General features: G+C 33.9%; 3 protein-coding genes across 4 annotated transcripts; all 3 read right to left on the bottom strand.

The window, feature by feature from the left end:
• Positions 1-736: 736 nt before the first annotated feature.
• LOC18587312 (ribonuclease 1-like) lies at positions 737-1,880 on the bottom strand. The gene is made up of 3 exons (XM_007011025.3): positions 1,601-1,880; positions 1,322-1,517; positions 737-1,177 (listed from the first exon to the last, which is right to left on the bottom strand). Exons 1-3 carry the CDS (start codon positions 1,856-1,858, stop codon positions 909-911), a joined length of 723 nt encoding a protein of 240 aa, XP_007011087.3. The 5' UTR covers positions 1,859-1,880; the 3' UTR covers positions 737-908.
• Positions 737-24,156, bottom strand: LOC18587310 (ribonuclease MC-like). Of its 2 annotated transcripts, XR_016028844.1 has the most exons (4): positions 23,865-24,156; positions 23,586-23,781; positions 23,089-23,441; positions 737-816 (listed from the first exon to the last, which is right to left on the bottom strand). XR_016028844.1 is itself a non-coding variant. In XM_018128903.2 (3 exons), exons 1-3 carry the CDS (start codon positions 24,120-24,122, stop codon positions 23,176-23,178), a joined length of 720 nt encoding a protein of 239 aa, XP_017984392.2. In that variant the 5' UTR covers positions 24,123-24,156; the 3' UTR covers positions 22,911-23,175. The 2 variants fall into 2 exon arrangements, 1 of the variants encoding a protein (XP_017984392.2); XM_018128903.2 differs by lacking the exon at positions 737-816 and having other exon boundaries at positions 22,911-23,441.
• Positions 19,515-20,443, bottom strand: LOC148760547 (ribonuclease 1-like). The gene is made up of 3 exons (XM_088810525.1): positions 20,171-20,443; positions 19,881-20,079; positions 19,515-19,771 (listed from the first exon to the last, which is right to left on the bottom strand). Exons 1-3 carry the CDS (start codon positions 20,441-20,443, stop codon positions 19,515-19,517), a joined length of 729 nt encoding a protein of 242 aa, XP_088666651.1.
• Positions 24,157-24,653: the final 497 nt, after the last annotated feature.

The raw sequence follows: 24,653 nt of genomic DNA, 5'->3' as shown, positions 1-24,653 counted from the left end.
AGTAGCCAATTTTCCAATGGCAAAATGACTTATAAAGTAAACTATTTACCAGTACCAAACGTTGACAAATTAAGGAAGATGCAGGTGGATAAATAAAAACAGAGTTCCAAAACTTGGTTTAGCTTTATTCTATCAGAGACAAGCTTCATCCAACTCGATCACATCGTGGGAGTCAAACTTTATACATAGCTCAATGAACAGGTGACAATGTCAGGTGATGCTGAAGTGAATAATTTGCAATCTTTGCCAAATACTACCACATGGAAGCAAGTGCTTGTCTTCACCACTCTTTCAAATAAAAAAGCTCTCTTCAGATAATGTGACCAATCAAAATATTTTTGGGTGCACATTGTGTCAAAGTAAATATGGAGTACTACCTTCAATAAATTAATCTGTGTGACAATCTGTATTAAACATAAATACCTTTTTGTTGTTCATCATCAATTTTTTTTTGGAAAACTATTATTTAATTCACATTTTACATGTTCATCATTGATTAGACTATAGTTCTGATAATGGTATTAAATTTTATTGCACAATTTAAACTAAATATAGAGTTTTTTTTTTTTTGACTCGTTTTAAGCATATGCATGGTTCAGATTGGAGAAAGGACATCCGAGAGTAAGATTGGAGTTAAATAAGATCCAAAGACGCACCAGAGTTTATTAAAGTAGTACACTCAAGATACAGGTAGATTGATTCACAATTCCAAGCACCTGTTGTAAAGCCAGGAATATAGCTTTAAAGGTGTGGCAAAGTTTTACTAAATTCTTTCATTGCATTACATAGCTCGAGAAGTGAGTCTGGGATGCGAACCTTAGACTCTAATCCTCCTATTGACGAGTAGCAACCATTAAAGTAAGCCTGAGTTGCTTATTTATTTTTACTGAATTCGCAACACCGCCTAACTAGTAAAAAGGATTTGGAGGGAACCTTATAAGGTCAGTCTCCTCCGAACAGGTACCAGCCAATTTGTTGGGGCAGTCTCGAAGGACAGAAAGTAGCTCTGCCCTGTTAAAACAAAAACGGATCTCCCACAGCTGACGGATCTTCCACCGGTCCGCAGTGCCAGGGAGAGTGTTACATGCAATTTGAGGATATGCTCCCAAATTTTGCCTTACAGTTTCTAATATGGTTCCCACTTTATGTAGTTCATCTCCAGGTTGAATTCCCATAACTGGTTGGAGGAGGGAAGCAAAAGATATAAACAATATTGCTTTCGTTTAATTTGTTCACAGGGTTTTGTCAATGTGTCCTTAATAAATAGAGTCATTGAATATGAATTTAAAGCTATATTTAATAAATTTGTATGTATAATTACCTTCTAATGGATTGTACTGAGTAGTGAGTGAAAAGGCCTTGTAAAAATAACCAAAAGGATCATGAGGATAATTCGAACACATTCCATGACTTTCCCATTCATGTCTCCAAAAAAACTGATCATCGCGTTTACCATCTATGGTAAAAAGGTTTGGCCAATATTTCGTTAATTCTCCTTCGATGAACCGCAATTGACTCTACAAGTTTTAATTAAATAAATAACTAATAAGAATTGTAAGAATAAAAATAATATATATAAATAGGACCATAAAATTCTTACCATAGCATCTGCTGAACTCACGGGAGTGATATCGGCGCATGAAGGATCCTTGTTGTAGGGAGGCACCGGTCTGTCATCACCATATTGTGGCCATAAACCATGGATGGTGAACATTTTGGGGATGTCTGGAATACACTCCTTTCCGACGTTACAAACAGACGGTGGCCACATGAGACTGAGCTTGTAGAAGTCAAACTCAGACGTAGCTGACACTAGCAAGGTGGCTAAGACAGCAACAGCTAATAGGAGCCTATTCATTGTTGCAAGAAGAAGATGCTAAGTAAGTAATCAAGCTCGCCAATAGTACACATCTGGAGAATATATTACCGCACTAGGAATGACTGCTACATCCACATTGCTGATATTTTTGGGTCATGGTTTCCACTTTCCAGGTGGTAGCCTCAAAGTCCTCCACTATCACGTTAATTTTATACTCCCTTTCGTCTCATTTTATTCATCTCTATTTAACATTCACCGAGTTCAAAAAATTTTTGTTGATTTTAATGTATTTCATATGAATTTGATGTTTTATATTTTTTAGGGTCCAAAAAGAAAAAAAAAAAAACTCAGTAGCTTGGGGACATCCAAGCTATTAAAGAAAGACAAATTAAAAAATGAGACGAAGAGAGTATATATAATTTTGCAGTTTGAAAAATAATAAAGAAAGCATGCTCCAAATGTTAAATTAAATATTTAGCAATTTTGGAGCTTGTAATGTCGTTGATTTCCAGCTCTAATAAAATTATTAATGTCAATGTTCAGATATTAATGAAATTTTTTTTTTTGAAAAAAAGCATATGAGATTTCATTAATGAATATATTTATTAAAATGACTTAACAAAATAGTACTGATGCAAGGCTGTATTAAAAGACACATAATTTCTCTTTTGCTTGACTGACATATATAAAGAAAAAAAAAAAACAGTCCAATTGCAATGAGATCAGACTACAATTGAGGCAATCAACAAAGTTCCCCAACTTAAGAGAACAAGAGTTGAAGGAACAAACCAAATCATCCCACCACAATCAGAGTGGAATGTTCCTGTACATCAAAAACAATTGCAATTTGCAAGAATATTTAAATTAAAAGTGCCGATGTTCAAATTATTTCTGAAGCACTATTTTACAACAACTTCAAATCATTTTGAAGCAAAAGCCTGTTTAACTGCACTAACTGAAACCTCCCCAATGGGATTACCGCACTAGGACTAGGAGTGGTTGCTGAATATATGTGTGTGTGTGTCATAGACTCAGTTTCTAGAAGTAATGTACAAACAAAGTATTCTGGAAAAAGAGTTACCAACTACAAAGTATTCTGGAAAAAGAGTTACCAACTACAAAGCGTTGAAGAAGCAAATTGATATGTCCAAAGTTCTTCATTCTTTACTTCATAAGCAAATTGTATTTATACAAGTAATGCATGATTTAGGGCCGGCCCTTGGGTAAAGCCACCCAAGCAAGGGCTTTAGGCCCCCAATTTGGGGAGGCCCCACTTTTAAGAAACATTTATAATTTTATAATAATTATAATATAATTAATTATATTAAAAATATATAAAAATTAAAAAAATATAAAAGTAAAAAATAATTAATAAAATTATTTGTTCTTTTACTTTTTTAATTATGTGTCTAATAAATCTCAATTTTCTATTACTTCCTTATTTCTAGAATGCTATTAATTCTCAACTATATTCTCTTATTTCCAATAAACTAATAGTCATATGTATTTAATCATCTCCAACAGTTATTTTTTTCTTACTTATTTCTCTTATTTTCAATCAACACATTTAATGATTTTCAACAGCTATTTTTTTCCTATATATAAAACAAATTATTTTTTTTCAATGTATAATATCTACTTTTGAAATTTTTCTTTCTCATTTGCTCTTTCTTCCTTTAACTTCAATTTTTCTTCAAAAAATACACAAGAAGTTTTTTCTTTTATTATCTTTATAAAGCTGTGAGCCTCATTTGCGGTTTGCAATAAGCATTCAACAATTAAGTACTATTGTTCTAATCTTTACAGATTTTTTTACTTTAATTTAGAGTTTGCATTATATTGTTATATTTTTTTTATTTTATGTGATAGTTGATTTATTTGAATTAAAAATTTTGATTGTTGATTTTATATTAGCCATTTAAAAAATATAAGATAATTCTAATAGTTAAATATTTTTTTACCTCATGTAAAATCGAAAATATGAATCTGGTTATTCAAAGCTTAAAAAAAAGAAAAATTGAAAGTTTAATACAATTTAGAACTTGATTATAAAAGTTTAATTAAAAATTTTACATCTCAAAAAGCTAGAAGAATAAAATTTTAATAATTTTTTTAATTTCAATAAAAAAAACCTCATTTAAATATTTTGCTTTAGGCCTTTGAACTTATTAGGCCACCCCTGGCATGATTGACACTTGTTATACATTAAGACAAGTGTTAATGCTAGTTACATGCATTGCAACACATCATAAACAAGTACATTAGGCACTTAACAACTAGTACAACAAAGCAAAAAAGACATAAACATGCCCACGTAGTAATTTGATACATGCTTTATTTCTAACACGCCTCTTTAAAGCTTGCATCCTTGACGCACACCATGGTTTTAATAGTTTCAAACCTAGGCTTAGGCAAAGTCTTAGTCATAATATCTATAATTTGATTCTTAGATGAACAATGCTCCGAACAATTTCACCACTCCTTTTAGCTTCCCTGATAGCATGGAACTTTACCTTCATGTGCTTAGTTTTGCCATGGAACATAGGATTCTTTGTAATATCAATGACAAATTTGTTATCAATAGATATGCTGGTTGAAGTTTCTTGTACAAAAGTCAAGTCATTCAAGACTTAACCAGACACTTGATTTGTTGCTGCATTAGTTGTTATGTACACTACTTCAACTGATGTTTGAGCAACTACACATCACCTATGTGAATTCCAAGAAAATACCCCATTACAAAGAGTAAAAATATACCCAGTAGTGCTTTTGGAGTAATGAACATTGCTTGCCCAGTCACTATTTGAGTAACAAAGTTTATTTCCTTCACTCTGCCATAATGTCTACCAGATTTGATACTACCCCTTAAGTATCTAAAGAGGTGTTTAATAGTAGCAAAATTGACATTATTGGGGTCTTTCATGAACCTGGACAGCAAACTAACTGAGTAAACCAATTCTGGATGAGTGGAGTAGATGTCCAGTAAGCTTCCAACCAAACTTTTGAAAGCTAATGCATTTCTTAATTTGCAACCATCATTAATGGAAAGTTTATGGTTTACCACAAGAGCAGTAGAAACTGAATTACAATTGCTCAAGTGAAATTTGTTCAGAATTTCTTGAATGTAATTGTCTCGTGATACAAAAATGCCTTTGTTAGTTTGGCAGATTTGCATTCCAAGAAAATACTTCATCATACCAAGGTCTGACATATTGAAATTCTTCTTCATATAAACTTTAAATCTACTGATTTATTCATCATTGCTACCTGTCACCAGAAGATCATCAACATATAGTGAAATAATTACTTGAGCTTTGCCTCTATGTTTAAGAATATACAGGGTTGTTTCATTGGAGCTCTTCTCAAACCCAAGATTCACAAGGTATGAATCAATCTTACCATTCCAAGTTCTTGGAGCCTTCTTGAGGCCATATAATGCTTTATGTAATCTATAAACTTATTAGATTGAGATTCAACTTTAAATCCTTCTGGTTGCTCAACATAGATCTCCTATTGCAATGTGCCATTTAAAAAGGTAGATTTCACATCTAAGTGATGCACTTTCCATCCAAATGTAGTTAATAGTGCAAATAATAGTTGAATGGTTTCAAAATGAGCTACAAGAGCAAAGGTTTGCAGAAAATCAACACCTGAAAGTTGTGAATACCTTATAGCAACAAATCTTGCTCTGCACTTGTTTAGAGCACCATCTGAGTTAAACTTCTTTGCAAAGATCCATTTAACTCCTATGACATGGTGTTTTGCAGGTTTATCAACAAGTGACCCTGTGTTGTTTTTGTTTATTATGTCAATCTCTTCTTGCATTTTAACTCTTCATTCCTCAGATTTTCCTACTGCTTGGTATGTGTCAAGTTCAGTTGTAGCAACTAAACATCTGTGATAAATATCATCAAGACCTTGAGTCCCTTTGACTGAATAATTTTCATCATCATCTACATTGTGTTTTGTAGTATATGGCTCGGTCTCAACTGGTTCATGTATCTCAATACTGAATGGTGATGCTGATCTTTTTGGTTCATTTGCAAACCAGTCCCATTTAGAGTCTTCATCAAATACAACATTCCTAGCAACCACAACCTTGTTTGACCTTACCAAGTAAACTCTATATCCTTTTGACTGCCCACTATAACCAATGAAGACTTTTACTTCTAACTTATATTCAAGTTAGTCTCTGTAATTCTCAAGAATTTGATGATTGCAGAGACTTCCAAATATCCTGAGATGATAAATTGAGGGCTTACTGCCATACCAAGCTTCATATGGAGTTTTCCTTGTTAAAGCTCTTGTTGGTAATCTGTTTAACAAGTGTATAGCAGTATTACAAGCTTCTGCCTAGAACTTCTTTAAAAGCTCCTTTTCAAATAGAAGGCATCTTCCTATGTCAAGTATTGACCTGTTCTTTCTTTCACTTACCCCATTCTATTGAGGTGAGTAAGGAACTGTAAGCTGATGATGAATCCCTTCAGCCTCAAGATAATTCTTGAATTTTGATGAAGTAAATTCCCTACCTTTGTCTGATCTCACACTCTTCAGCTTTAAACCGGATTCAGTTTCAACTTTTGCCTTAAATCTAACAAATGTCTCAAAAACTTCAAACTTGAATTTGAGAAAACAAATCCAGGTCATTCTATTGAAATCATCAATAAATACTATAAGGTATTTACTCCTACATAAAGATTCTTAGCTTACAGGCCTTGCCACATCAGTGTGAACCAAATTGAGCTTACTCTTGGATGTAGATAAGCTTGTAGCATGATATGGTTTGCTTGTTTGCTTACCATATTTGCAGACATCACACACTGATGTTGATTGACTTGGTTTAGGCAACATCTCAACTAAACTTTCTGTGTATAGTTGATTCAGGTAATTAAAACTACAATGCCCAAATCTTTTGTGCCACAATGATGGCACATCAAGGTTACTACTACTTGCCTGTATACATACTTCAGTTAAGTTGACATGAAAACATCTATTTTTCATTTTCACAATAACCAACAACTCACCAGGAGGATCATATATAGTGCATGCATCATCTTTAAATATAAGCACATAATTATATTCCATCATCTGACCTACATTAAGTAAATTTTATGCTATGTCAGGTAGTAAAAGTACTTCATGAACATACCTCTGGCTTGATGATGTATGGATTCTAACTGTGCCCTTTCCCATGGCATTCAGGTAAACACCATTCCCAATTCTGACTCTGGATTTGTAATGAGTGCCTAATTTTGTAAACAATGAAGGATTGGGTGTTACATGATTAAAGGTGCCAATGTCAAGAAGCCATTGTGTATCATTTGTTGAGTTGCATCCAGTTGCCATGAATAGCTATTCCTCTGAAAACTCAACATTTCCAGCAGCATTTGAGACACTTTCTTTTACTTTAGATTTATTTTTGCACACTTTTACTACATGACCTGACTATTTGCAAGCATTGCACTTCACCCAAGGTCTATACTAGTGGTATGATTCGGCATGGTTCCTTCTTTTGCCTTAGGAACATATTGGAAATTTACTTCTTTTACCTTGAACTTTTCCAGTACTTAAGCTTCTTTTTTCCTACTCTTTCGCTTTATTCAAATTCTTTTTGTTTGAAGTGTTTGCATGTCGCTTTCCTTTTACCCTGTAGACACCTATTCCTCAAATAAAAATATATATAATAAAAAATTAATCAAAATAAATAAATAAAATAATTAAATAATATAATAAAATTAATAAAAAAGAGAAAATAAGGAAAGGACTGAGCATGTGCTTAGCTCCCTTCTCCAGTTCATCATTGCAGGGCATTAATGCCCTTGAAAAGCAACCGAATTTGAGGGAAGGATATACACCTCCGGCTATCAACCCCCCATTATGCCAGAGCCTGATGAAATCATGCTTAGAAGAGCATGATTTCACCTCTGGATTGTCCAAAAATTTGGACAATCCAGCTCTTAAAAAAGGGGGCAAAACAACAATCGGAGAGGGGGGGTTTTGAAAACAAAAAAAAAGCCAAAAAACCCTAATCCATCAACGAACAACAACAATCCCATTCTTAAAATAAAAAAAACCACAAAAGTCAGACCTAAAGAAAATCGAAATCCTAAACTACCAGTAGACTACTCTAGCCACAATCAAAGAAAAATCAAGCAAACCACAATCAAAAAAATCAAATAAAAAAATACAAAAAATTGAGAGCCAATCTTAAAAAATGGGAAAGATCTGGGGAATGGGTTTTGTAAAGAAAGAAAAGGAAAGGGGGAGAGAGGGAAGAAAGGAGTGAAGGCCGGCGGTGAAGGATATTGGCAGAAATAGAAAAAGAGAGAGAGAAAAAAAAAAGAGAAGAAAGGAAAGCGAGAAGAGAGAGAAGGAAAGGAAAAGGAAGAAGAAAGAGAGCCGCCGGTGAAGGAGAAAGAGAAAAAAAAGAAAAAGGAAGAAGAAAGAAAGAGAGAAGGAAAGAGAGCCGTAGACTAGAGAGGAAGGAAGAGAGGATAAAAAAAAAAGAAAAAGGAAAAGAGAGAAAGAGAGAAGGAAGGAGAATCACCGGAGGAGAAGGGAAAGAAAGAGGGAAAGAAAAAGAAGAAGAAAAAGGATAGAGGGAAGAAAAGGGGCCATGAGTAAGGCTAGTGAGAAGGGAGAGCATTTGGGTTAGAGAGAGAAAATGGTAGGAAAAAAAATAAAAAGGAAAGAAAAAGAAGCTTTTTATACCTAGGCATAAAAAACTGAATGACGCCGTTTTGGGGGGTTACAGGCTACCCAAACAAGCACCCAAAACGGTGTGATTTGAGCTGAACCTTGTGGGCCTCAAGAGGTAAATCCGGTGCAGTAGGCTTGGGACTTTCGTGGGCCTTCGAGTTGGGCCAATCTTGGCTCAGAGAGGTATAATCCTTACCTTTTTGTTTGTGGGTCTATTTTAATTGATTTTGGGTCTAGCCCATTTTGCCTAATTAAAATGTAATTTTGGTCTAATTTTAGACCATTCTAGGAAAATAGGTTAGGTAAATTAGCAAAATAAAAAAATATATTTATGATCAATATTTATAATTAGTTTCAAGGTTTGGTCTAAAGAGTCAATAAATAAATGAATGAAAATAAAATAAAAAGAATAAGACCTAGCATGAAATGATTAAGTATAAAAATATGATGTTTAATTTGGAATCAATACCGAATGATAGGATGTCCGTTCGGAACATGAGAAGTTGCAATTCCAAATGGGTTTCCTTAGGTTAAGGATTTTGATTAAGATCCCACCAATACGATGGGAGGATCCTAATTTTGAATTCCGATGATTCTAATTTTAAATACAAATTACATACTCAATTACCAATTGGTCAAAAATGCAAAAAAAATAAGGAAGTAATGATAACAATAAATATGTTAACAATAATAATAACACAAAAAGGAATGGATAAAATACATATATAAATAATAATTATGAAATAAAAAATAAATAAAATAAAATAAATAATTGGTCTAAAAATATGATTTTGAAAAATTTTATATAGTGAAATGAATAAATACTCACATAGCAAAATACATAACGAAATAAAAATGGAACAATAAGTAAATATAAAACACTTATTCATGGTATACATGCTCACACGGAGAAATAATGAAATAAGAAACAAATATTGGATTTATGAGTGCATCACGTGCTTTTGTTGTATTGTTAAATGTCATGGCATATAGACATATTCTGTATTCGAGCATAAGCCCGATGATGGGACTTTCTGAGGAAGCTTGCGAAGGTAAATTTCTTCGGTAAGCTCCTTAGGTGTAAAGATACCTCCGAATCCCACCAGTACGATGGGAGGGTTTGGAGAAATATCTTTAATAAAAAGCTTTTGCCCGTATTACGATTTGCATTCATGAAAATATTGTTTTACTTGCAAACGACTACCCCGATGATGGGATTTACTCGTTAAACTTGCGAAGGCTAGTCTTCTGGGTAATTCCCTAAGTGAGAGGATATCTTCAGATCCCACTAGCATGATAGGCGGATTCGAGAAATATCCTCAATAAAAGGTATTCGTTTGGCATTATCTCAATTTTATGTCATGCATTATACAATTGCATCACATGCACGTCAAACCCGTAAAATTAAATAAAATATTTTAATTTAAGATAAATAAATAATAATTAAGGGAACATAAAAACAAATCAATGGGTTAGGATAACACATGATTAAATGGTACCGTTCGTGGAATGGGCGTCATAGGGGTGCTAATCCTTCCCTGTTCATAACCGTATTCTCGAACCCAACTTTAAACAAAAACATGTAGACCAGTTTATCGTTCTTTTGATGGACCTAAAGTCAATTTAGGATTTCGTTGAACAGAACAAATTTATTATGTGGCCAATCTCACCTAGGTATAAAAAAGATTGGTGGTGACTCCCTAAATTATCCCACGTCTAGCGGTCAGGTTCTCGGACCTGGCACGTTACGACATACCCGAACAATAATTGCAAGGTCAGTTTTCTTATTTCTCCTTGTAGCTTTCCTTTGCGCATCAGCCTGCAAAGCATTCGCTAGCTCAGTAACTATGAGTTGTGTAATATCCTTGGATTGTTCCATAGAAGAAACTGTGGCATCAAATATTTCAAGTAAGCGAATTAGCACTTTCTCTACCACCTTAGCATCTTTCAAATTTTCTTCGAACAGTTGAATTTGGTTAACCAACTTCATCACCATGTCAATGGATTCTATTACTAACTGGTTTTCTTTCAATCTCAACAACTCAAACAACTTTCTGAGGTGTACAGTCAAATCTGTTTTGTCCTTGCAAAACCCAAAAACTCCTATAAAGGCTTGTCCCAAGCTTGATTTGTTGCCTCACTTCCCATGATTCTGTTGAAAACTGACTCTAATGTAGTAGAGTGAAAAAAAGACAAAGCTTTATACTGTTTGGCTATGTCTTCTTCATACTGCTTAACTTGTGCCTAAGTACCATTGTCTCTCAAAGGTGAAGGTTCAATCTCAACTTCAACCACATTCTAAAGGTTGCAACTTTTTAAGAAGGATTTTATCTTGATGGCCCACACTAGATAATTGGTGCCATCAAAGATTGAGGGAGCTTGATGAGTGACAGTAGGAGTAGTCATTTGTTTTTTAGAATAATGTAAAAAAGGGATTAACTAGGATGTTTCAGGTTTAATGGTGGTCAGGGATCGATTTAGTGCTCTGATACCATGTCATGAACTCAGTTTCTAGAAGTAATGTAAAAACAAAGTAGTTTGGAAAAAAGAGTTACTAAATATAGAGCATTGAAGAAACAAATTGATATGTCCAAAGTTCTTCATTCATTACTTCATAAGCAAACTATATTTGTACAAGTAATGCATGATCAACACTTATTATACATTAATAAAAGTGTTAATGCTAGTTACATGCATTGCAACACATCATAAACAAGAACATTAAGCGCTTAACAACCAGCACAACAAAGCAAAAAGGACATAAGCATGTCTATGTAGTAATTTGATGCATGCTTTATTCCTATCACAATGAACAGGTGACAATGTCATCTGATGCTAAAGTGAATAATTTGTAATCTTTGTCAAGTACTTCCACATGGCTGCAAATGCATATCTTCACCACTCTTTCAAATAAAAGCTCTTTTTAGATAATGTGACCATTCAAAATATTTTTTGGTGCACATTATGTCAAAGTAAATATAGAGTACTATATCAATAACTTTTGTTTTTTGAAAAGCAACTTTGTATTAATAATGAGAAATGCCTGTACAAATGGTTTGAAGTAAGAACAAAAAAGCTTCAAATGAAAGACAAAATCATAGGAAGCTATCAACTTCATCAACCTTAGACTTAACTTGCCATAAAACAACTATACAAAAACCATCCCAAAAATCATAGGAAGTTATCAACTTCATCAACCTTAGACTTAACTTGCCGTAAAACAACTATACAAAAACTATCCCAACAAAAAATGGTGATAAAACCCTTCTGCACGTAAAATCTAAGCCCAACTTTTCTAAATGGTCAAGAAGGACTTCCATTGCTAAATTGAAAGGTGTTTTCTTTTTCAAGGCCATTCAATGTAGGCTTTGTCTAGAGGGAATCCTTGTCACGGTTTAACCCTTGGGTGTTCTTGAGACCTTGATCACTTTTAGGGATGCAGAGGAAATGAAAATTATTTTGAACGATTTCATGGAACTATTAGCTCATTGGTTTGAATCCATTACCTCTTACCATTTTGTGGAGGAGAGAGGTAAGAAACCAATATGGTTAATCATTGAAAACCTACCATCATATCTTTGGAACAAAGCAACATTCCAACGAATAGGGGGACTCTGGGGTCGAGTTATTAAAGTCAGTAGCTTTATTTGGAAAAGGTTTAATAATGCTAGAGTTTTAATCTTAATTAGGAAAAGAGACACATCCTTATTTGGAAAGAATTCTCTATCAATGTTGTATCGTGTTGAGATTCATGGTAGACACTCAGGTGACGGATCCTCTAACTAGCTTGCTCTCAGCAACTTTAGTTACACCCAACCAAGCATTGATGCTCAGCATACTAGAAAATGCCAACGAGGATAGAAGTGTTGGTGCAAATTTTAAAGAGTGTAGAATGGTGTAATTGGTTGAGTAGGTGAATTTAAATTTTGAATTCTAGTATGGCAAGTTAGGCTGCAAATTGGCTAACAAAGCCCATAGTGTACCATTGGCATTAACCCAACAACAAAGATATCAGGCCACCAGGAGTTTGTCACTTATCAATTAGGCTTGTAGAAGTTCTCATGGGTTGGTTGAACCGTCATTTGGGTTTGAGATACGTAACCGAGCAAATATAGGGTCGATAGCCAAAGGTAGCTCAAAAGAAGATCTAGATGGGTCGACAGTAGTTATTCAATGCAACTTTAACAGTTTGGAGCAAAGTAAGTGTTCTAAAGCCCATTATGAAGAGGATTGATGTGGGTTAAGGCTAAAGTTATTTAAGCAAACCAGAGAAAAGGGTAAAGAATCTATGGAGCTTAAGGGAAGTGGTAAGACTACTATGGAAGTTGAGGATTGTCTAATTGAAAGTTTAAATTGAAAGAGTGATGATGATCAACTAGCCACTGCCTGTTCTATTAGATTTGATGTTTTGCATGAAAGCCATGTGTGCTGAAATGATATGGGTAATGAAATTAGGGATACCGTGGGTATTGAAGCCAATGAGATTGAGATTGAACTTTGTTAGACTCCAAAGTCATAAACCCCTAAGCAATCAAATAGAGGCATATAAAGCAAAGTCTCTAAAAAACTTGACTCTCCCTTTCCCACCCTCATTCTCACTGTCGTTACGTGCGGGTCCGGGAACCCATCCGCCAGACGCGGGCGAAAATTAAAATCTGGTTAGGAGTCGCCACCAATCTTTTTTATCTAAGGTGTGATTGGTCACCTATTAATCCGATTCTATCGACGAAGTTCTAAATTGATTTTAGATTCGTCGACAGAACGAGAACTGGTCCATGTTTTCAGAGATGGGTTCGGGAGTGCGGTTACGCACGGAGAAGGGTTAGCACCTCCGTGACGCCCGTTCCACGAACGGTACCATTTAATCTTAAGTTATCTTAATATAGCCTTTTCTTAATTTAATCCCTACTTTATTAATTAAATTTTTATTAAATTGACAGACTGAGTTTTTTATTTAGTTTTACGTATGCACATGATGCAAGTGTAAAATGATGTTATGACTTGTTTATTTTAAATGATGGAGTCGGTAATCTTTTATTGGAAAATTATTCGAAGACCATCCCAACGCTTTGGTGAAGTTTCGAAATTCTCCTTACCTAGAGATATCCCTGGAAGAACTCGTCTCTATAAGCTCCTCGGGGAAATCCCATCATCGGGACTCCCGCACCATTTGCAAGGTAAATATGGCATGCTATGACAGGATAAAATGATGATATCTACATGCACGCGTTTATTGATTTAGGTGATTTATAATTCACCCAATTATGTGTTTAAAAAATTTTGGATTATTTATTATTTATTTATTTTTTTTTTGTTTTTTTCTATTTTTTATTTAGATCCGTATCTTTTAACTAACATTGTTGATTAACATTTAACTTGATTATATAACTTGTCGAATAAACAATTAATTAATTTTTTTTAAACGATTAAATTAACTTTATTCAGTAATATTTATTTAAGCTAATTAACTAATATTATTAATTTAAATTCCAATGCAACATTATATAAATTTTTTATATATATTATTTTTTTAACAATAACTATTTGACTTAACGGGTATTGGAGTTTAGAGTTCGGATTTATCCCGACGCTTCGGTGAAAATCCGTCTCGAACTTTGCACCCCAAAAAAATCCACTTAAAAAAAAGCAACTCTTTGCCTTTCTTAAGTGAAATTTTTTCAATAATCATTTCATTTTTTCATTCATTTATATATATATATATATATATATATTTATTTATTTATATTCGTATCATGTATTTTTGTATGTATATTATATTTACAACTATCTAAATATATTTATAATATAACTATTTCTTTCTCTCTTTTTATTTTATTCTTCGCATTTACTTACTCTTGTTACCGTTATTATTATTATTTAATTATTTATTTGATTTCTTAAATATATTTTTTCTTATTTATTATTTTATAAATACATTTATAATTTTTGTAAAAACTATATTGAATGCTAATAAAATTAATACTAATAATATAATAACCCAAATAACAAAAAATGCAAAACTTACCTAATTTTGAGTCCAACGAAACCCAGATGAATTCAAGAGCCCACAACTTTTTTTCTTGTCTTGTTTCTTGGTCAACTTGCTTTGTCTTCTTTTTTATTTTCCTTTTCTTTCTTTTTTTTTTCCTTTCTTTCCTTTCTTTCTCTTTTTTCTTTTTCTCTTTCTTTTCTTCTCCCTCCCCGCGGGTCCCCCTTCTCTTTTTTCTTTTTCTTCTTTCTTCCTTTCTTTCTCCTTCTCCTTCTTCTCCCCGTTGGCTTCTTCTTTCTTTCTTTCTCCTTCTCTTTCTCTCCTTTCTCCTTGCGGATCTCCCTTCTCTTTTTTCTTTTTCTTCTTTCTTCCTTTCCTTCTCCTTCTCCTTCTTCTCCCCGTTGGCTTCTTCTTTCTTTCTTTCTCCTTTGCCGACCTCTCACCTCTCTCTCTCTTCTTCTTCTTTTTTTTCTTTTGCTTGCTTTTTTTTTTTGGGTTAATTCTTGGGTTTTTTTTTGTTTCAGTTTTTTTTTGGCTTTTTTGCAGGTGCTCCCCCCCTCTGGTTTGCTATCTCCTCTTTTTTAAAATGGGGTTGTCCAAAAATTTGGACAACCCGGTAATGGGGCTCTGGCACCAAAAAGTTGGTAGCCAGAGCCCCATTACACATGGTGGTTGGGGAAAGGATGGCTGGGCGTACGCCCAGCCATACCTCTTCTTTTTTTTTTCTTTATTATTTTTTTTATATTTTTTTATATTTTATTATAATTTAAATTTTTTATTTATTATTATTATTTTTTAGGTGTCTACACTCACCACCTACTCCCACTTTACAGTAACAACTATACTTGAACAACTAAGAACTTCAGAACTTTTATTCTGTATGCTTCATTTGACTTTTTTTCTTTTTTTTTCATCTATTTTTTCTCTTTTATTTTTCCTATCTCTTTCTTTTCTATCTTTTCTTTCTTTTTTTTTTTTTTTACATTTTCCCTTTACATGAGGAGTAAGAACTTTCTACCTACTGAATTGACTAAGAAACCTTCTACCTTTTACCTAAGGAACCTTCTACCTAAGTCTCGATCACTTGAACTTACAGACAACGCAACAATAATTGATTAAAGATTAATGAAAAAATACAAAGATGAACACCTAAATCAACCAAAGTAAAACATCTTTACAACCAGAATAAAAAATAAACTTGATAGTGCCGAACCTTCAATCAACCCTTCCCTATAGATAGAACCTCCTCCCAATCCTTCTAATTTAAAATCATTAGGAGTTCTTCCTTTCTTTAGATACCAAACTTAGTTAATTCATCAGCCATTCTGTTTGCTTCTCTAGGTATCTTCCTAACTTGCCAATCCCTCAATCTTCTCTTAACTCATCTAAAAACTAGTATTTCTCTCCTAGTCCTCCATGGAGCTTTCTCAGGGTTTTAGACCCAATTAATAACATTACATGAGTCACTCTCAACATTCAAACCATGTGTGTCCACCCATTTTAAGGCACCAAAGAATTTGAAAGCCTTTTTTATTGTTAGTACTTCAGTTGTATTTTTCTTTACAATCCTTATGGGTTTTGAAAATATCATCTTAATTGCTCCATGCTCGTTTCTCAGCACTCCATCGTTGGTGGCTAATCCCGGGTTATCCCTAGCAACTTTGTCCACAGTAAATTTGAGAAACCAACTACTTGGAGCCTCCTATTCAATAACTTGCTCATTCTACCTCTATGAGTTAGGACCTTTTGGGCCTCTAGATGCCTAATTAGCACAATCTTCCACCATCAGATTATCCCGTGACCATCAACAGTTGCTCCAATTGCTCCCTCTCCCATATGAACAAATTGCATCTCAATTCCACTTCTCATTGCCACCTACCATCAACCCACTTATTGTACTCTCTTACTTTACCTACCTTATTGCTAGCTAATGAATAGATTTTATGGAAAGCTAGTTTCAAGATACATCCTTCAATCTAGTCATCAGACCAAAAATCAAGGTTTTCCCTGTTGCCTAACAAGTACCCTAACCCTTCACACACAATTGAACTTCTTGCACCCTTCTGTCTTAGTGGTTTCACCATATTCTTCCATAAGAAAAATTATTTACTGACCTTCCACAACCTAAAAAGTATAGCTCTATGATCTCACTCTTTTTTGTCTGCCAACATCCTCCTCCATAAGCTCTCTCTTTCATTTCCAAATCTCCATATCCACTTATTTAGTGGAGTTGTGTTTTCAATCTGTAAATCAACCCATCTTATTCTTTTAAACTCATATGTACATATGGCCCTTTAATCAACATAATGAATCTTTTTTTCCCTAAGCGAACTACTCTATAAGAACCTTCACTGAATCTTTTCTAATTCTTACCTAACTCCTATTGGCATTCTGAACAAAGACATGTAGAAGATTGGTAGACTTGAGAGCACAAACTTTATAAAAGTCACCCTGCCTCCAATTGAGAGCAATTTGCCTTTCCACCCTGCTAGTCTACTCTTAACCTTTCCACTACTGGTCTCCACATCTCCCTTGAGTTGTTTCTGACTCCTAGAGGGAGACCCAAGTACTTCGAGGGAAATTTCTACATTTTACAGCCGATCCTACTTGCCCGTTCTAATTCCAAATTAACTTTCCTCTACACCCATCCAACTCTATATGTGGTGTTTGAGCATGGGGTTATTCTTTCTCGTTTGCAGTTAAGGTAGTCTTGGGGCTTCTAGTTATAGAGACACTTGTATTCCTATTATCCTATATATCTATCAATGAATTCCTTTATGCTTTGTTAATAATAAAAAAAAATTGCCAAGATACTATAAAGCTAGCAAAATTAGCAAGGAACAAATTAAAATCCCACTATAAATACAAAACCCAAATAAAAGATCACCTGAAAGGGATATGGAAAAGAGGAAAACCCCCCTAATGCACCCCGATGCTAGAATCACCCAACAACTGAATGCATATTTTTGTTTCAATACAATTGCAATTTACATAGTTTTACAAAATTAATTTTTTTTCCACATTCTTTAGCCAAGTTTGGTGTTGATAGATAAAAAATGTTTTATACTTGAAGGTAGTTTTAGAATGAAATTATGTATTTTGCTTTGATTTTTGTATTTCGGATGAGTTTATGACCTTGCAAACTTTTCTTTTTTAATTGTACATGTATCTTAATTTTATTGCAGCAATTATATCATTGTTTTGATAAAGCATATGTGATTTCATTAATGAATAGATTTATAAAAATTATTCGGTAAAATGTTTATGGTAGAGGACTACATAAAAAGAGACATAATTCCTGTGCATAAGTAATATATCAAGTAGAAATTTTTGACACTTCAATGAATGAGTGGTGTCATGTGACACCACTTCTCTCAATGTAGGTCCACCTATGGTTACGGGGGCATTCTTGATGGGATCTACCTATGTGAGCGTGAAGTGTGGCCACTTCTAGGAGCGTAAGAACTTAGTTCTAATAGCACTCATGAAAAGAGGATGCAAATATATGGCCATAAATATGTCATTGGATATTGTGCATTCGTTGGTGTTGAAATCATTGTTTGAGATGTGTTCTATTAATTAAATGGAATAGCTGGTTCAAAGCATAGTCTACCATGAAATTTCGATTAACTTTAACATGTTTTCACTAAGTGAAGGTTCAATCAGAAGGCACTTTCATTTATGCAATGGATTTCAAAGATTATTGAAATTTTGGATTATTTTGAAAGTGGTGGGAGATTATTGGACATTTTCAATAATAATAATGGAAGAATGAAAAGAAGAAAGTCATTTGAATAATTATGATCGTTCAAGAGTTATGTTTGTTCAAATAATTATGGTGGAAAACAACAATTATATTTATTAGAAAATAGACAACTGTGTCTATTGAAAACAAATCCTTGTGTCTGTTGAGAATAGACATCCCTGCCTATAAATAGACTTCCTTCTAAGACAAAAGAAGGCATAGAATAGAGAAAACAACAATCTCTCTTTCCTTTTTCAATATTCTCTAGGTTTTTTCTATATCATTTTGCTACAGAGAAATCTTACAGAAGTTAGCTAATCTTGTCATACTCTGGTAAGTGCTCAATGGATTGATTTCTTTAATGCAAAACGTAGTCAATCATTGGGCTTCATTGTATCTTCGAGGTTTATATACCAGTAACTCTTTTGTACACTATAAATGATGGCGAATAAAACCTTAAGGAAAGTGTAACTATTACATGCCTTGAATTCATTTCTTGATTTTTCAGTTCCGTGTTCCAACAATAACCTTATCTATCCTCCACTTTTACGTCAATTTTATATTCTCTTCATCTTATTTTTTGTTCGATTTTATTTGACTTTCATGGAATTGAAGAAAATGTAAACTTTATTATGAAATCTGTTAAAAAAGTCGAGGATCGAGCATGGAATTTGTGGAACGGTTTTAATGATATCGATTTGTTTATTGCTGATGTTGGAGTCATTTCATTCGAGAATGTATGGATAATGGATCTATTTACACTGTGTAAGAATAATGAATATCCTATCTGAACTCGAGGAATTGAAATTCATCCATAAATAGTGTAATATATGAAAATAAGAAAGATCGTATGAAACGATTACTCCATGTCAACATAAATTCATTCAAATTTATTTTTATAAAAGAATTTTCATACAAATTTTGATGTGATTACGTCTGATGTGCAATAACATTTCATAGAATTGTTTTTAGATATATTTCTCATCCAACAGGTTTGTGTTGTCAAATAGTTATGGAGTTGAATAAGATCCAACATTAAATACACGAAATCTTATTAAAGTGCATTAGAAATACAGGTAAAGTGATTCGTACTGGCAAGCACCAGTAGTAGTAAAGACAATTAGATAGCAGTTAAGGGTGCGGCAAAATTTACGAAATCATTGCTAAAAAGCAATTTAAGTACATATCTTTCCAGGTTTATTTATTCTTGCTACTTCACAACATCCCCACTAGCTTGGGAACTAGCTAGTTCTACTTCTCATTTAGCCAATTAGATGAGGAATGAACGTGATTTCGTTAGTTTCATCTGAACATTTATTAGCATATCTTCTGGGGCAGTCTTGAAGGACGGATGGTGGGTTTTCCTTGTCCCTTGTAAAGCATAACCGGACCTCCTTCAGTTGGACTATTCCCCTTACTTCGTTACAGGCAATTTGAGGATATACTCCAAGGTTTTCTTTGATAGCATCGGATATATCTTTTGCCATATAAGGAACTAGTCGGGGTACAATTCTGGTACCTGCAGGTTGGAAAGGAGGAAATATATAACTGATACTGATTTCCTTTTGGTATTTTTTTTAACTTAGGCCTAATTATGTATTTAATATTAAATTGTATATATACTTTACCTTTGTATGGATCAATGTATTTGATGGCTAGAGATAAAGCGGTACTGAAATAACGATAAGGATTGTCAGCAGAATCAGAATACATTCCATAAAGTTTCCATTCATATTTCCAACAATTCTCATTCACAGTCTGATTCTGATAGTCTTTATAGTTTGGCCAAAGTTTTCTTGAGAAGTCTTGGAGGGGTGTCATTAGATTCTACAAGTTTGAATAAACCAATGAACAAGCAACAAAAACCAGTGAAAAAATATTAATGAATACATCAAAATCCAAAAACAATTTAACTAACCAATATTTGATCTGAATTCACAGGAATGACATCGGTGCATCTATTTGTTTCCGGATCATAGGGACGCACTGGATTGCCATTAGCGAATTGTGGCCATAAACCATGGATGGTAAAAGTGTTGAGAACGTTTGGTTTACATTCGAAGCTTGCTGGATCATTACAGGCAGCAGCTGGCCAATGCAGACTCAGTTTGTAAGTGGCAAAGTTAGCCTCACTTGACATTAGCAAGCTCACTGTGGCTAAGACAGCAGCAACCAGGAAATGCCTATGCATTGTTACAGCCAAATTAAGAGAATATGCTATTACGCTTTCTAAGACTGTCCAATTTTTTCATTGATTCAGTGTACATAAGCAGCGCTTTTTATAACACCTTTGAATCATTCCGAAGCCCAATGTTAGTAAAAAGTGCCAATAGATCACCAATGGGAAAATATTGCCGCACTAGGAGAGATTGCTAAATCCACATTGCTGATATTTTTGGGTTTGTGGTTCCCACTTTCCAGGTAGTAGCCTCCACTATCACGTCAATTTTACACTCCCTTTCCTCTTATTTTTGTTTATCTTTATTTAATTTTTACCGAATTTAATTTTATTTATCTCTATTTAGTTTTCACCTAAGGATACATATAACCGTTACTGTTTTTTTGGAGACATGAATGGGTTGTGGTTTATGACAATGTAAACTTTTCTCTCTAGTTGTATGTTTATTTCAATTTTATTGAGGTAACAACAAGTGTATTAGTGTTCTAGTATTAATAAAATTATTTTTTAAAAAAATATATGAGATTTTATTAATGAATAGATTTACAAAATTTTCCCGACAAAATGGTAATGGTACAGAATTGTATAAGAAGAGACATAATTTCTCTTTCTTTGCTTGACAGACTTATCTACAATAAAGAACAAATCAATTCGATTGCAATGAGATCAGACTACAACTAAGACAATCCTACGAAGTTCCCCAACTCAAGAGTTCAAGGAATAAACCGAATCATCCCACCACAATCAAAGTTGAATGTTCCTGTACATAAAAAACAACTGCAATTTGCAAGAATATTTAAGTTAAAAGTGCCAATATTCAAATTATTTCTCAAGCACAATTTTATAACTACTTCGAATAATCATTTTGAAGCAAAATCCAGTTTAACTGCACTAATTGAAACCTCGCCAATGGGATCACCGCACTAGGACTAGGAGTGATTGCTGCAAATATCTACATTAACTTTTACTGAATCTTCGACATGGAATGGTGGTCCTCCATCATCAATCCAATTGTATACTATCTCCACACCATTTTGATATCTCTTTTGCTGTGTAAGGATCTTCTATCGCAGTTCAAATCCCATACCTGGTTGGAGGAGGAAAACAAACATATAAGCAAACTTTGTTGGTTTGAACCAACAATATAGTTAGGCGCAGGCAATGCATTCTTTATTTGGTCATTGTCACTTGAACAAGCAGAAGAATATTTTGTTGGGGCAGTCTAGAAGGACGAAAGGTGGCTTTGCCCTATCAAAGCATAAGGGGGAGCTTCTTCAATTGGATCCTCCGCCACACTTTATTACATGAAATTTCGAGCATCTGCTCCCAATTTCGCTCTGATAGCATCCCTCATCTCTTTTGCTTTGTACAGAGCTTGTCAGGGTCCAAATCCCATACCTGTTTGCAGGAAAAACAAACGTATATATAATCAGATGCTTTAATTTCAACTGTTTACAGATGAAAGTCTATTAGGCTTAAGATATGTGAAAGACAGGCAAACCATCTATCTCAGTCTCATAATCCTCATTCTCCCTTTTTTACTATTCGAATTCAAGACATAAGGCAACAATGATTTATACAGCTAGCAACTAAAATTCAAGAGACTTTCGAATATGATGAGCTTAAGTTACAGTTAAATATGATATTTAAGTTTTTTTTTGTCAATCATGAATTTGATTTTCCTTCCGTCAGGAAATTTCCAAGGGGCAGGAACGAGCAGTCCTCCATAATTGTTTACCTTTTTTTTTTTGAAAGTTATGGTTTTCCATAATTGTTTACCTGACTACGGTTTATCAGTTTTCTTGTCTAGTAGCCAATTTTTCAATGGCAAAATGACTTATAAAGTAAACTATTTACTAGCACAAAACGTTGACAAATTAAGGAAGATGCAGGTGGATAAATAAAAACAGAGTTCCAAAACTTGGTTTAGCTTTATTCTATCAGAGACAAGCTTCATCCAACTCGATCACATCGTGACGGCCAAACTTTATACATGGCTCAATGAACAGGTGACAATGTCATCTGATGCTGAAGTGAATAATTTGCAATCTTTGCCAAATACAACCACATGGTTGCAAATGCATATCTTCACCACTCTTTCAAATAAAAGCTCTCTTCAGATAATGTGACCAAACAAATTATTTTTGGGTGCACATTGTGTCAAAGTAAATGTGGAGTACTACCATCAATAAATTAATCTGTGTAACAATCTATAAAAATATAAATACCTTGTTGTTGTTCATCATCAATTTTTTTTAAAAAGCTATAATTTAATTCGCATTTTACATGTTCATCATTGATTAGACTATAGTTCTGATAATGGTATTAAATTTTATTACACAATTTGAACTAAATTTAGATTTTTTTTTTTAACTTTTTTTAAGCATATGCATGGTTCGGACTGGAAAAAGGACATCCAAGAGTGAGATTAGAATATAAACTTATTAAAATTAAAAAAGAAAATAAAATTGGAGTTAAATAAGATCCAAAGAAGCAGCAGATCTTATTAAAGTAGTACACTCAAGATACAGGTAGAATGATTCACATTGCCAAGCATCTGTTGTGAAGCTAGGAATACATAGTTTAAGGGTGTGTCAAAGTTTTTCGAAATTAACTCATAGCATTACATAGCTCGAGAAGTGAGCTGGGATGCGAACCTTAGACTTTTATCCTCTTATTGACGGGCAGCAACCATTAAAGTAAGCATGAGTTGCTTATTTATTTTTCTGAATTCACAACACCCCCTAACTAGGATTTGGAGGGAACCTTATAAGGTCAGTCTCCTTTGGACAAGCACCAGCCAATTTGTTGGGGCAGTCTCGAAGGACAGAAGGTGGGTCTGCCCTGTTAAAACAAAAACGGATCTCCCACAGCTGAGGGATCTGCCGCGGGTCTCGATTGCGAGGCCGAGTGTTACATGCAATTTGAGGATATGCCCCCAAATTTTGCTTGACAGCTTCTAATATGGTTCCCACTTTATGTCGTTCATCTCCAGGTTGAATTCCAATAACTGGTTGGAGGAGGGAAGCACAAGATATGATCAATATTGCTTTCCTTTAATTTGTTCACAGGGTTTTGTCAATGTGCTCTTAATAAATACAGTCATTGAATCTGAATTTAAAGCTATACTTAATAAATTTTTATGTATAATTACCTTTTAATGGATTGTACTCAGCAGTGAGAGAAACGGTCCCGTGAAAATAACCAAAAGGATCATGAGGATAATTCGAACACATTCCATGCTTTTCCCACTCACGTCTCCAAAAATCCTGATCATTCCGTTCATCATTTTTGGTTAAAAGGTTTGGCCAATATTCCGTTAATTCTCCTTGGATGAACCGCAATTGCTCCTACAAGTTTTAATTAAATAAATAACTAATAAGAATTGTAAAAATAAAAATAATATATATAAATAGGACCATAAAATTCTTACCATAGCTTCTTCTGAACTCTTGGGAGTGATACTGATGCATGAAGGATCCTCGTTGTAGGGAGGCACCGGTGTGTCAATATCATATTGTGGCCATAAACCATGGATGGTGAACTTATTGGGGATGTCTGGAATACACCTCTTTCCGGTGTTACAAACAGAAGGTGGCCACTGGAGACTGAGCTTGTAGAAGTCAAACTCAGACATAACTGACACTAGCAAGGTGGCTAGGACAGCAACAGCTAATAAGTGCCTATTCATTGTTGCAAGAAGAAGATGCTAAGTAAGTAATCAAGCTTGCCCAGAGTACATCTATGGAGAACATATATATTACCGCACTAGCAGTGACTGCTACATCCACATTGCTAATATTTTTGGGTTGTGGTTTCCACTGTCCAGGTTGTAGCCTCAAAGTCCTCCACTATCACGTTAATTTTATATTCCCTTTCCTCTCATTTTATTTATCTCTATTTAATATTCACCGAGTTTTAAAAAATTTGTTGATTTTAATGTATTTCATATGAATTTGATGTTCTATATTTTTTAATGTCCAAACCATTAAAGAAAGACAAATTAAAAAATGAGATGGATAGAGTATATATAATTTTGCAGTTTGAAAAATAAAAAAAAATCATGTACCAATTATTAAATCAAATATTTAGTAATTTCGGAGCTTGTAATGTCGCTGATTTCCAGCTCTATATGTGGTGTTTGAGCTTGGGGTTATTCTTTATTGTTTGCAGTTAAGGTAGTCTTGGGACTTCTTTTGCAGATTCCCAAGCCAAGTTTGGT

This window comes from Theobroma cacao, chromosome 10 (assembly GCF_053813885.1).
Source record: "Theobroma cacao isolate CCN51 chromosome 10, ASM5381388v1, whole genome shotgun sequence".
NCBI classification, from domain to species: domain Eukaryota; kingdom Viridiplantae; phylum Streptophyta; class Magnoliopsida; order Malvales; family Malvaceae; genus Theobroma; species Theobroma cacao.
The sequence above is the reverse complement of the archived record's forward strand: the minus strand, read 5'-3'. Positions and strand labels throughout refer to the sequence as shown.

What these genes read in the sequence shown, in the direction of transcription:
- LOC18587312 (XM_007011025.3), bottom strand. Translation starts at nt 1,858, where the DNA reads ATGAATAGGCTCCTATTAGCTGTTGCTGTCTTAGCCACCTTGCTAGTG. An exon ending in TGAGTTCAGCAGATGCTATG is followed by an intron (nt 1,518 to 1,600) that starts GTAAGAATTTTA and finishes TAAAACTTGTAG; the next exon opens with AGTCAATTGCGGTTCATCGA. An exon ending in TCAGTACAATCCATTAGAAG is followed by an intron (nt 1,178 to 1,321) that starts GTAATTATACAT and finishes TCCTCCAACCAG; the next exon opens with TTATGGGAATTCAACCTGGA.
- LOC148760547 (XM_088810525.1), bottom strand. Translation starts at nt 20,443, where the DNA reads ATGCATAGGCATTTCCTGGTTGCTGCTGTCTTAGCCACAGTGAGCTTG. An exon ending in TGAATTCAGATCAAATATTG is followed by an intron (nt 20,080 to 20,170) that starts GTTAGTTAAATT and finishes TCAAACTTGTAG; the next exon opens with AATCTAATGACACCCCTCCA. An exon ending in ATACATTGATCCATACAAAG is followed by an intron (nt 19,772 to 19,880) that starts GTAAAGTATATA and finishes TCCAACCTGCAG; the next exon opens with GTACCAGAATTGTACCCCGA.
- LOC18587310 (XM_018128903.2), bottom strand. Translation starts at nt 24,122, where the DNA reads ATGAATAGGCACTTATTAGCTGTTGCTGTCCTAGCCACCTTGCTAGTG. An exon ending in AGAGTTCAGAAGAAGCTATG is followed by an intron (nt 23,782 to 23,864) that starts GTAAGAATTTTA and finishes TAAAACTTGTAG; the next exon opens with GAGCAATTGCGGTTCATCCA. An exon ending in TGAGTACAATCCATTAAAAG is followed by an intron (nt 23,442 to 23,585) that starts GTAATTATACAT and finishes TCCTCCAACCAG; the next exon opens with TTATTGGAATTCAACCTGGA.